This window comes from Zalophus californianus, chromosome 2 (genome assembly GCF_009762305.2).
Source record: "Zalophus californianus isolate mZalCal1 chromosome 2, mZalCal1.pri.v2, whole genome shotgun sequence".
In the NCBI taxonomy this organism is placed as follows: domain Eukaryota; kingdom Metazoa; phylum Chordata; class Mammalia; order Carnivora; family Otariidae; genus Zalophus; species Zalophus californianus.
Genome location: NC_045596.1, coordinates 100,839,641 through 100,853,419, shown reverse-complemented (window position 1 = coordinate 100,853,419; position 13,779 = coordinate 100,839,641). Strand labels below are relative to the sequence as shown.

The 13,779-nt window shown below is 35.4% G+C and overlaps 1 protein-coding gene across 8 annotated transcripts in view; it reads left to right on the top strand.

The window, feature by feature from the left end:
- TRPC3 (transient receptor potential cation channel subfamily C member 3) overlaps positions 1-9,249 on the top strand; it is a 71,538-nt gene extending 62,289 nt beyond the window's left edge. For 3 of the 8 annotated variants that reach the window (XM_035726017.1, XM_027597707.1, XM_027597706.1), the window contains 2 exons: positions 4,184-4,259; positions 7,327-8,161. In XM_035726017.1, the coding sequence (XP_035581910.1) occupies positions 4,184-4,259; positions 7,327-7,469 (219 nt within the window). In that variant the 3' untranslated portion in view covers positions 7,470-8,161. Of the gene's footprint in view, positions 1-4,183; positions 4,260-7,326 lie in introns of those variants that run through there. The other 5 variants (XM_027597704.1, XM_027597702.1, XM_027597705.1 and 2 more) reach the window with 3 other exon arrangements.
- Positions 9,250-13,779: the final 4,530 nt, after the last annotated feature.

The following is a 13,779-nucleotide window of genomic DNA, read 5'->3' as shown; positions in this document are numbered from 1 at the left end:
GTTAAATTGATCTTGAACCATGAATCTCCAAATCTAAAGCTCTTCTCCTTACTCCTAGCACAAGCTAAACCTTTCCATGTCTCTGGTGGAGAAAGGTAGTGGTCTGCTTTGTACATACATCCCCCTGCTAACTCATTGAGGTGCTAATTCTGCTATGTGGAGTGGGAAGAAGAAGCCAAGGGGCAAGCATCTTTTCACTTGAGTGAACTGTAGGTGCAGCTTCTTCCTTGTTTGTCACTACTGCTCTAATGTTGACCAAGTTTTAACATCTTCACTGTGGCAGGCACCCATGTGCTGCCTCTGTAACTGGGTTGGAGGACATATTGAGAGGGTTTGAAAAGGCCATGTGGGCTACCTTCCCTTTTGCACAGCTCCTGAAGCAGAGATCTAGCTCTGATTTAAGGTTCACATCTAATTTTCACCTTTTCACAGGGACATCTCATCATCCCAGCCCCATTTATTGAATAGACTCCCCTTTCCCACTGATATGTACTACTGCCTTCCACCCAATGTAGTGGAAATTTTATCTGTTTGCCAAATAATGGGAGTACAGGTTGACCCAATGGCTGTTCCACTCTTAACTGAGTTCTTTTTTCTCTCTGACTTAATTGCCAGGAGCAGGTCGGCAAGTTTGCTGGAATTGATATTTAATTGGGAGCAGGATGCCAAGACTTTGGTTTAGGCAACTCTAATTTTTTTTTAAAAGATTTTATTTATTTATTCAACAGAGAGAGAGATAGCAAGAGCAGGAACATAAGCAGGGGGAGTGGGAGAGGGAGAAGCAGGCTTCTGGACGAGCAGGGAGCCTGATGTGGGGCTCGATCCCAGGACCCCAGGATCATGACCTGAGCCGAAGGCAGACGCTTAACTACTGAGCCACCCAGGTGCCCCAAGGCAACTGTAATCTTTATGAGTGATTGCCTTGGCTTTTTCCCGTCCCTTGGCTTCTGGGGAGTGGAGGTACACCACCTCCCTTCCACCCAGAGAGAGAAGAACCTCTCCACCCCAAAGGCCCGCGATCCCTCCCATGTCTCAGTCCTTTTCCTTATGTGGAGTGAGGAGGAAGTTGGTGGTAAGTCCTGGTCTGGTGATTCTCAATAAGCCTTGAGGGGGCGGTGGCTGGCCCCAGCTGCTAGTGAAAACTTGGTCTTGGACCATGGAGAACTTAGCATCCTTTCTCATCAGTTTTGGATTTATCAACCATGTCAGGACAACCAGAAAAATCCAATTTGACATAAGGTTACATTTCATTGGTATTCTTTCTTGTATAAAAGTTTTAAAATGTCTTAATACAGTCAGATTTACTAATCTTTTCCTTATAGCTTGTCCTTTCCTTTAGCTTTTTCAAGAAGTATTTCCCTGTTCCTTTCAAAATTTTGCTTTTCACATTTAGATCTTTTGTCTATATGACTCTTGAAAAATTTGTTTTATATGTGATATGAGGTAGAGATCTAATTTTAATTTTCCCAAAAGGATAGCTCTTGTGTTAGTACTATTTGTTGAATAGTCTTTTCTTTCCCACTGATTTGTATTATTGCCTTTCAAGTTGCTTTTTTTTTTTTTTAAGATTTTATTTATTTATTTGAGCGAGAGAATGACAGCGAGAGAGGGAACACAAGCAGGGGGAGCCCTATGCGGGGCTCGATCCCAGGACTCTGGGATCATGACCTGAGCCGAAGGTAGACGCTTAATGACTGAGCCACCCAGGTGCCCCTCAAGTTGCTTTTAATTGATATCTATTTCTTTGTATTTTCTTTCTATAGGAATCACCTTTGCTATCCCCTAAAGTTAATTAGCTACCTGACATGTCCACCCATCATAGTGAATTGTTCCAATGACATTTTATTAGAGTAGGAGCTGTGTTCACTATTGCATCCCTAGCATTTAGTACAGTACCTGGCACAGAGTTGGCTCTCAATAAATATTTGGTGAAAAAATGTGCAAGTCCAGGCCAAGATCCACGCAGCTGTGAGTCTGCCCTGAAGTCTAAATTCCACAGCATTTGATAGGTTTTCTATTTTACTGCGATTGGTAAAATGGGTTTTTCCTTTCCAGTTGCATAGTTTCTCTCTTGATCTGTTATTCTTTGAGATAGACATTTTGAATATTCCTAGATTTCTCCCTTTTCTTGAGCTTGGCATCTAATAGGTCACTTAACTTCATGATTTCTACTTTCTTAAAATTAAGATATATTTTCTATTCCTACTATATCTTCATTTTACCTCAGGCCTTTTTTCCCCCTTTCCTTTTTTTTAGTGTGATATTTGATATATGCACAAGAATGTGAGTAACACATAATAAATTATAATTACATGTACCCCTGTGCGAACCACCACTTGCCTAAGAATGGTAACATTATCTGTCCATTGCATCTACTTAGGTGCTCCTCCCCGGCCCACCCCTTCCCTCCACCTAAGAGGTAATCGCTAAGCTGAAGTTTGAGTTCTCATCCTCTTGCTTTGATTTCCTTTTCAAATATAGACTTATTACATATAAAAGTATTCCTAACAATGCATTATGTAGATTTACTTATTGAACTTTATAAAATAGTTTCATACTTTGTGAAGTCTGAACTGAATTTTTCATTCAACATTTATGCTTCTAAGATTCATCCGTCCTGTTGTGTGTGGCTATGACTCACTAATTTCATTATTTAATTTCATTAGTGAACACAATGAGATTACATTGTGTAACATAACATGGTTTCTCTATCCTCCTGTTGATATTTGTTTAGACTGTTTCCAGATTTGTATTTGCTACTTCGGATAAGATTGCTATAAACATTGTTGTTTATGTCTCTTGGTCCACATGTGTAAAGTTTTTCCAGGCTCTGTATCAAGAAGTGGACTTTCTAAAAAAAAAAAAAAAAAAAAAGAAGTGGACTTTCTGGGTGAAAGGATATGCCAGTGTTCGACTTTAAAAGATAATGCGAAATTGCTTTTCAAAGTGGTCTGTTTATACTCATGCCAGTAAAGCATTAAAGTCCCCATTGCCTTATATTCTTTCCAACATTTGGCATTATAAGATTTATTAATTTTTTCCCTTTTTAGATGGGAAATTGTGTCTCCTTTTAATTGTAATTTATATTTCCCTGAGAAATGAATTTGAGATTGTTTTATATGCCTACTGACTATTCATGATTCCATTCTTGTGTAATGCCTGTTTGTCTTTGCCCTGTTTTTCTATTGGATTATTTGAGTTTTTCTTCTTGAATTAAAGTTCTTCATACATTTTAGATCCAAACTAAATTCTTTATCAGTTGTAAGTATTGCCAATATTTTCTTCCAGTTTGTGGCTTGCTTTTTTAATTTTCTTTATAGTATCTCTATAACCAGAAGTTTTAATGACGTTTTAATAGTAATAATGTTGAATTTATCAATCTTTTCTTTTATAATTAGAATTTTTTTATCTTGTTTATAAAACATCCAGCTCTACACTGAATTTATAAATACATTCTCCTATGGTTTCTTTTAAAGGATTTAAAAGCTTTGTCTTCCACATTTTAGATGCATGTGGAATTAGTTTTTGTGTGTGTGGTATGAAGTAGGGCTCTAATTTTATTTTATTTTTTCCTTATGGATAAACAGTTATCCTGTAAGAGCATTTATTTAGATTGAAATATATTTACAATATATATTGCTATGAGAAGAAAGCATACAATATAACAATATATGGTACTTTGAAAACATAAAATATACATATAGTATTTAGTGCATATACAAAATTTAAAGAGACATACAACAAAATAACAAACAATAATGATTATCTTTGGATAGTGGGACAATTGATGATCTTTGTTTATTTCTTCTTTTCTGTGTTTTCCAATTTTTCTCCGTTGAACATATATTCATATTTTTTTTAACAGTGAAAAATAAGGTAGTGTTTATAGATGATAATGCGGTGTCAGCACATCTTAAAGAGAAAACATGAATTTAAATTCTCCAACTTAACTTTTTTTATATAGCTTCTTCCATTCCTAGGGGTGGGGGGGAATGTTTGTAGATTATGCAGTAAGTCTCAATAGAAGGTGAAAAATCTGGGTGAATCTTCTATAATTAGTTAGATAAAATTTCTCTCTCCTGAGCTGCGTTTGCTTTACAGGTATGTAAAACTCTTTGGAGAATAGGATCCATGTTACTTATGTATATCATTGATGATATAATTATTTCTTTTTGATCAACAGCAGATAATGAAAAGACTTATAAAGCGATATGTTCTGAAAGCACAAGTGGACAAAGAAAACGATGAAGTTAATGAAGGTAAGCATCTCCACCTTGAGAAGCATCCTTTTGCAACTAACTTAATGACCTTGGAAAACTTGATATTGAAAGATACTTTAAAAATCCAATCTCAAGTAACAGTTCCAAGATTGATAGGAGAATCTTAGGTTACATTTCTAAAACTCTATCTTTTAAAAGAAAGGGTTATTAAAAATGTCAATCAGAGACAGTTGATTTCTATTTAGAATGCCCTAACTGATTCTTAGAATGTAAAACCTGCCATCATTTTGGGAGCCTTTAAATTCCTATTACATAAAGTAGTCAGTAGTTTCAATTCTTTTGCAGTGAGTTCACGTGAGTGTTAACATTTTTCCAATGTTAACATTTTCCAATAAAATAGTTGGCTGGTTGGCTCAAATAGAACCTACATTTCTTCAGAAAAATGTTTCCTTTGTTGTACAGAAAGAAATCTGTAACCCATTTTTCTCATCTGCTGTTTCTCTTTTCCCTTTCACTTTTCTCCTTGGCTCCTTATTTAAAGGTGCCTATTTTTCCAGGCATATCCTAGGCAGGGCAGCTGTCCGTACTATAAAAATGTTTCACCAAACGCTAGGCCAAAGAACAGGCCCAGAGTTGGATAGAAATCAACCTGGGAAAAGTAAGTTGCCTTAAAAATGGAAACTTAGCTTCCAATAGCAATGAGATGCCACTAGATCTATCTATGCTGATAAGAGAAGAAAGGGCTAAACTAAATAAAACGTGATGGGCAGGCACCTGGTTGGCTCAGATGGTTAAGCGTCTGCCTTCAGCTCAGGTCATGATCCCAGAGTCCTGGAATCGAGTCCCACGTAGGGCTTCCAGCTCAGCGGGGAGCCTGCTTCTCCCTCTGCCTCTCTCTATCTCTGTCTCTCATGAATAAATAAAAATCTTTAAAAAAATAAATAAATAAAACGTGATGGGCTTCAAAGCCATTACTTGATTTATGCAAAGACTCCCTTGAAAATCTGGATCAGTCCACTGGTACATGTATGTAGAAAAGAAGTCTATGAATGTGTGATTGAGGACCAGCAAAAATCCAATTATGATGCCCTAGAAACTGTCTCAGGGAGACAGGATGGAAAGGGGTTGTAGTTTAGAAAGCAGAAATCTGATCAGTAACCTCCCTGCTGGGTGGCAGTTGGGAGAAGAAAAACAAAGTGATCTGGGGGAATTGGATTGCTGACAGCATCAAAAACAAATGGGCATCTTCCATGTCCTTGCACCAAAGAGGAAAATAAGTTAATGAGAATTTGGAGTTCTGAACAAAGTTTTAACTAAACTATCATACAGTTTAACATCCTCATTTAATAAATGAAGAAACTGAGGTCCAAGAGGTTGAGTAGTTTGTGTTTCCCGTATTGGCAGATGACATATAACACTTAATGCCTAGTCTCCCCATAACTCAAAAACAAGGAAGGAGGATATGGCACTAAGGAGGTGAAAGGGAATCTAGTGGGTTTGTAGTCCAAATGTGATATTGAATGTGTGAAAATCCATTTATTTCACCACAGACCAGCCTCAGGATTTCAAATTAGATCATATTGCCAGATGGGAAAGGAAGAAGCACTTTTTTTTTTTTTGCCTAAAAAAAGGAATCTGCAAATGTTTTATGTGTATTCTTGAGGAATAGTTAGAGTTCCTTAACATAAAAAGTTTCTGATATATATATATATATATATATATATATATGAAAGAATGTAGAAATTATACTTTAAAGCATCATAAACGTACCAGGTAATATCATGGAAGGTATGTTTTACATGTGATTCTTTTACAGAAAGCTTGTTAAAGTACCAATAATTTGAAGAATCATTTCTTAGATTCAAGATAAATTTCTTTTTTTTTTAAAGATTTTATTTATTTGAGACAGAATGAGAGAGCGAGAGAGAGCACATGAGAGGGGGGAGGGTCAGAGGGAGAAGCAGATTCCCTGCCAAGCAGGGAGCCCAATACGGGACTTGAGCTGAAGGCAGTCGCTTAACCAACTGAGCCAACCAGGCGCCCCAAGATAAATTTCTGCCCCAAAGTTCACCTTTCAATGTCAATGGCTTATCTACATTGCCATCATTTGCAAGACAGTCCAGTTCTTAATTGAAAACTACATATGCTCAAAATACTGCCAAGCTGAATTATGAGAATAGTTGTGTTTTAATAGTGAGAAGTCTCCTCTGGAGACTCTTATATGTATACCCATTGCCAATGGTATCACATTAAACTTAATTTTACCATTGCTTGTTACTTCCTTATACATTGGTTCTCTGTGTCCTACGAAATGTTCCTTGGCCCCAAGTTCATTGCCATTGACTTCCTTAATAATCACTCCTACTTTTTTTTCTTCCCTTCCCTTACTTCAAACCTGACTTAAAATTTACTTGTTCCATGTCAGTATTTGCCTGTTAAACAGACTGAATCACCTTTAGTAAAATTTCATCTTGCTAGGAGTCTCTTCCATTCTAGCAAAGGGAGATGATCCATGTAGGTTTTGACCCTTATGTCTGAGGGAACCAAAGGGACTCCCTATAGACAGAATGGGATACTCTGGCTGTAGATCAGTTAGCCGAAAAATCACCCTGTGTTAAGAGGTGATTAAGCCACAGAACAATACTTTAGCTGAATCTTGCTATTGAAAACATAGCTGGACTATTTTTATAGATTTTTCAAAGGTCAATATATTTTTAAAGACTAATACTTCTTGGGATGCCTGGGTGGCTCAGTCAGTTAAGCGTCTGCCTTCCAATCAGGTCATGACCCAGAGTCCTGGGATGGAGTCCTGCATCCAGGCTCCTTGCTCAGCAGGGAGTCTGCTTCTCCCTCTGCCTGCCACTCCCCCTGCTTGTGTTCTCTCTCAATCTCTCTGACAAATAAATTTTAAAAATCCAAAAAAAAAAAAAATAGACTAATACTTCTTAAATATCCTGCAGGAAAAAATTTGATAAAACTGCCTTGGACTTTATGAAGCAAATGTATTCATATTATATGAATTTGTATGATTTTCATTCTTTGTTCTTTTCTAAATCCAAAGAGCAAATTACCAACGATTTTTTTTTTAAAAATACAAATACTATAGGTGAATTAAAAGAAATCAAGCAAGATATCTCCAGCCTTCGTTATGAACTTTTGGAGGACAAGAGCCAAGCAACTGAGGAATTAGCCGTTCTGATTCATAAACTCAGTGAGAAACTGAATCCTAGCATGTTGAGATGTGAATGATTCAGTAACCTGGAATAATGGCTTTGACTATAGCACAAATGTGGGCAATAATATTTCTAAGTATGAAATACTTGAAAAACTATGGTGTAAATTTTTAGTGTTAACTACCTTTATCATGTGAATCTTTAAAACATAGGTCTTAATGATTTTACTGTTTTATCACATGAAAATGGTCTTCATTTTAATTGTCTGCCTTGACATTATAAACAATGACATGCCATTGTATTTAAAGGCCCCGTATTATTACATTACTGACATTTTTGTCCACTTTAGAATAAACTCTGTGTCTTTGCACTACCTATTTGCCTCCAAGAGACTGTAAGCTCCTTGGGGACAGGGACCATGTGTTATTCATCTTTGTGTCTCCAGCATTTAGTACAGTGCCTGGTACATAGTAGGTGCTCAATAAATGTTGAAACCAACTAAACGGAACTGCCAACAAAATACAAATAAAAATAAAAAGGCCATCACTATGTAGCATTCCTTCCCTTGTCCAAGTGTTGAAGAGATTTTTTTTTAATAGAAACTAAAGAAATTTTATAACCAGCCATGACTTGGTAAGATTTTCTTAGAATTTTTGGCATCACTCATGATCCTAGAACCTTTGAGACCTGAATGAAGAATTTAACAATGAAATGGATTAATAGAAAATATAATTACATTACATATTTAAGTTTCATATAATTGTTCAAAACAACACATTAAAGATTTTTCTAAAGTATATACAGTTTGCTTTCTGTCTTAAATTTTCATTTGTTGTTTTTCAGTAATGTGAATTTATTCAGTGGGGTAGTGAGTTTTTTTAAAGTTAGGGGCTATGCAGGGTTGCTGTTCTGTGATAACCTTCTAATTTCTGCCTCTGATGCTTTAAGGCTAAAGAAAATATCAACAATTGACTTCTATCTTGCCCATTAACTTCATTCTGAGTTTTAGAGGGTAGGTGTATGGGGAGAACCAAGAAAGAGCAATGGCTGTCTACCTGGAAACACATATTCAAGCATCACCAGGTATGTTTCATTTCCCTTCAAGGCATCTCTTGCTATCATTACTTAGTGATTGACATCCTTTTTCTTATCAAAGCCTCTCAGTTTACACTTTTTACACAAAATGGATGGTGATGAACCTGTAATTGATTTATTCTATAACTGAGCTGAATACTGGTAATATCCACACCACCTCATGACTTTAATAAGAAAGGGGATACAGACCAGTAATATCCCTCATCTCTTCACAAGACCATAAAGCACTCAAAGTATTTTTTTAACCAGTTGGGTTTTAATCTCTTAAAGAGTTGTGCTTATCATCTGGATTCTCTTCACTCTGTTTTTTGTCAGGTCTTACAGGAATATGATTTATGATCATAGCTCAAGGATAGTTTTATAGGTTCTAAAAACCAATTAAATACATGATACTTTAAAATCATTAATATCACACAGGAAAGCTTTCTAGGCGTGAAAACAAAAATGAACATTAAATGGTACTACATAAAGCTCTTTAAAGATAGTTTCTTAATTTCTACTTTTGGGGAGTTAAAACAGTTAAGGTAAGAAAAGAACTTTATACACTTTTGCTACCTCTGTAGAATAGTTCATTGACTTTTGTGCTATGCTAATGGTATTTTGTCTGAAACATTTTTCAAACTTTATGTATTTTATGTTATACCTCAGAACTGAATAGAATATTGATTTTTTTCATGTTATATGTGACTATAGTTTATAATAAAACAGTAAAGACATGGAGTTTCCATAATAGACAGTACTTTCAGTCTTCTGGTATTGTCTCGGATTCCAAGAATAAAAGTTTTTGCCTATAGCTATGGAACAGCATATTTAGCAATATTCCCAATTGGAACTGGAAACATGTTGAATGAAAAAGTGTCAGATTCATCTGAGGACATCCAGCCTAGGATCCTTGGATCATGCATATATACCCTGTGAGAAAATACATTTTTTTTTTTTTTAGTCTATGCCTCACACAACTGTAGAGTTCTTAAAATAAGTTGTTTTTCCTTTATTTACTATACTTATGTAAAACTAGTATGTTTCTGTTATTTCATTTTTTTTCCTTCATAGTTTCTAGGTTGTAGCCAAGAAGGAAGATGTGATGCCAAGGTGTGGTGGATACATTGATGCTATTGTTGTCCTGCCCAGATCCTTTTTAATGGGCCAGTGCAGGAATCTCCCAGATTCTGTGAGTGTTGGCTCCTTAGCAGTTCCCAACTATCCCCTTCCCCAGAGAATTGCCCTCCACTGAAAGGAAGCAGCCTTGCCTTGGATGTTGTGCCCCTTTTCCCCATGCCAGTGACCAACTGACTGGGGTGGAAACAAAAAGGCTGGTCCCTTGTTTCAAGATAGGGCCAACTTTTTGGTGTAGTTCATGCTCTAGAGCTCAGGGAGGGATTAGGCTCAGCCAGACACCAGTTGAGACCAAATCTGTGTTTAGCTTTTTTCTCTGTCTTACCACATTTCCATTCCTCCCTTTCTGCTGAGAACATTTCTTCAGTAAATCACCATATACAAATCTTGTTAGGCTTTGTCCACAATGAGCTCATTCTAAGACCTGGGTATTACTGCAGCAATATAGGGGCCAGGTAAGGATTACTCTAGGCGATTGCTGTCAAAATTAATGCTTCTTTGAGGTTAATGATATCTCTGGGTCAGCAAGTCCTTGCCCCACTCACCATTTTGACAGGGGCATTGTGCTTAAAAGCAACACTCAGAGAAGTCAGTGGGGTAACTTGGGGAAGGGAACATTTTAACAGGACCAAAAACAATTTGTTTAGCAAAGGACATATAGGTATTTATGATTAATTAGAAATTATCAAAGTCCTCTATCTCTTTTTCAACTTCTCTGCTGTTCTTAGTTTTTTCTTTGGTTATAGATAAAGGAAAGGAGGCAACTCTCAAATTCCTTCTTAGGCTTACTGTTTAAAAATTTTGACACTGTGTTTCTGTATTGAATTTATTGATGACCCTTGACTTAATGGACTTCAGAATATGTTGAGAAGCTTAGAGTCATAGACTTGAAATAAAAGAGGGAACTAAGCAAAATAGTATCCAGTGTCTTCACTATAAAAACCTAAAAATGACATATATTTTGTGATTATTAAAAGCAAATTTAGTACAACTTAGGATAACTCTTTTCCCAATCATGTCCAATATGTTTCATTTACCCAATCATGTCCAATATATTTCAATTTCAAATATGTTAAGCCAAATGAAGCTTTTGTAAATGGGAAGGTAAAGTGTCTTATGAATGACGTCTAAAGAGAACTGAAGCCACATCGATCGTTAATTGCTTGCCCTGGGACAAATCTGGTTTCATACCTTGTTCAGTCAAACATGGTTATGCTACAAGCAGGTTCTCAGTCTTTGGGTGTCACAGAGCTGTTTCATGGGGCTGATATAATCATCCAAGGTGGTAATGATCTCTCTCCTCTTGTTTCTTTTTTAAAATCATTCTAAAAGGGTTATTAATTTTTTTTAAATAAGAGTTTGAGAGTTTCCAAATTGGTACCACATGTTAGTGGAGACCAATGTATATACTCATAAGTCAGTCACTCAGTCAACCACCTCTAGCTGTGTGATGGTTTTAACTTTAATGCAGTTTAAATTGCTGTCATTCTTAGTCATAAGTTGTTTAATTTATACTCATAATGATTGCCTTAAGACTACAACATAAGGTTTATAAGTTACTGAAGTGTATGGTACTTCTGTAAATTTGTCTCAAGGTGATATTTATCACATTTGAGATATAATGATTTTTTGTTTTTGTTTTTGGATTTTTTTAATGTAGCCCACCAAGATGTACCTTAAAATATGTTTGAAAAGAGAAATTATAGTAGCAATTTTGTCTAACTTGGCTTTTCACTTTTGTGAATAAAAACCCTGCTAATTATATAAGAAGTATTTAAAATTAGCCCTTTGAAGTCTTTGCCATTTAGAAACAAAACACAGTACTGAAAAAAAAATCACTTGCCTTTTCTACATGCAAAATGAAAGAATTCCAAATATTGTATTATGCAAGCTCTTTTTATTTTTGATGCTACATCATAGCCTCATTTCAATGTTTTAAAAGAAATTTGATCTTCAAAATAAACTTTTTCTCTTTTATACAATTAGCTTAAAGTAAAATAAACAGTGGGCATCACTTGTTAAATGGAAAATAAGCATTGCCAGTATATGTTTTTATTACAATTATTGTAAAGATTGCATGAAGATGAATTTTATAATGCTTTCTTAAATAATATAGCAACCTAAAAGAAAATGCCTTTTCTTTAAAGTTACATTTTTACACAAACATTTTCCTTCTGTACAAAATTAATTACAAACTTGCACAATAAAAAATGAAATAATTATTAAAATTCTAAGGGCTTTGAAAGAGTATATACTACTATGAATGTGATCTGTGGATCCAAAAGGGAAAACATTGGACTAATGGTTTCCAAAATTTTGCCCAGCCCTGGAATACGTATTGAATTTCCCAGAGTAATTTTTAAAAAGATAATTCCTGCCCACTTCATCAGGTTTTCAATATTTTGATTTGTTTGTTATAATGCAAAAACAGCAATAATATCTGTATCATTTTCCTTAAGTTGTTAACATGCAATGCCAGGACTTGAGAAGAGAAACAAGAGACTAGATAGTGGAAAGATTTGGTACCTACTGTTTTAGATAACCCTTTTTCAGAACCTTGCAAACATAGGGACAGAAGAATGCTCATTTTGGGAACTACACAGCATTAAACACCGGAGTCTTAGAATCTCTTAATTTTTAATTTTATTTTATAACAATTTTATTTTTAAATCGCAACATTCTATTAAAAATGCAAAAATCTGGGCACCTGGTTGACTCAGTCGGTTAAGCGTCTGCCTTTGGCCCAGGTCATGATCCCAGGGTTCTGGGATCCACTCCCGCATCAGGCTCCTTGCTCAGCGGGGAGACTGCTTCTCCCTCTCCCTCTGCCTGCTACTCCCCCTGCTTGTCTCTCTCATGATCACTCTGTCTCTCTCAAATAAATAAATCTTAAAAAAATGCAGAAATCTTATGGAAAACACAAAACAAGATTATAATCCTTTAATCTATAACCAACTAAAAATTTTTGGATATATTTCCTAACAAATTGGTACAATACACTATTTTATATTCAATTTTTATTATTATCCTGAACATTTTCCACATTGCTATACAGCCTTCATTATTTTCACTTTCAGTGGCTGCGTAGAGGTCCATAAAGTGGATGCACCACTCCCTTTATATTGGATAGTTGGTCCTTATTTTTAAATGGTTCTTTAGTTATGACTTCTTACTTTGTTTTTGTAGATTAAATATTCAAAATTGGGGTTATGGGTTAAAAAAATTACATATTTATAGGATTGGATACATATTGCTACATTGCTTTTGAAAGTGTTTTATTGCCAGTTTAAAGCATCAAAGTTGATGAGAACATGCTCTCTCTGCAACATACAGTGTTATCACTTAAATCTTTTTCTAATCTGAAAGGCAAAATAAAAAAGATATCTTGCTTTAATATTATTGATTAGAAATTAAGGTAATAGATTTCTATAAGTTTGTTCAGTAGCCACTTTCCTTGTGAAATACCTGTTCAAATTTTTACCTGTTTACTTATTGGAATCATAATATTTCCATTTTTAATAATTTGTATGAACTGCTTATAAACATATTAAGTTATACATAGCCTCCAAATTTTTGTTTATATGTAAAAATTTTTGTTACATATTGAAATGTTTCATTTTTATTTTTAATATGTTTTTTCTTTGTGGTTTCTTCTATTCCTCTTAAGATCAGACAAGTTCCCTTGTTATGGGCTGAATTGTGTCCCACTTAAATTCATATGTTGAAGTCCTAATCCCCAGTACCTCAGAATGCAACTAAATTTGGGGATGGGACCTCTAAAGAGGTAATTAAGTTAGAATGAGGTCATTAGGGTGGGCCTTAATCCAATGTGACTGGTTTCCTTATCAGAAGAGATTAGGACAGGGACTTGAAAAGAGGGAAGGCCTCATGAAGACTCAAGGAAAAGATGGCCATCTACAAGCCAAGGTGAGATGCCTCAGAAGATTGATTTGGTTTCCTGCCGACACTTTTTGATCTTATACTCTTAGCCTGTGAGACTTGTGAGAAAATAAATTTCTGTTGTTTAAAGTCATCCAGTTTGTTGTACTTTGTTATGGGGGCCCTAGCTAACTAATACACCTTCCGGTTCCCTAAATTCTATATAACTCTTATGTTCTCCTATCTCTCCTCTATGGCTTTTTCAGTTTATGTCTGAACTTTATCTGTATTTTTGT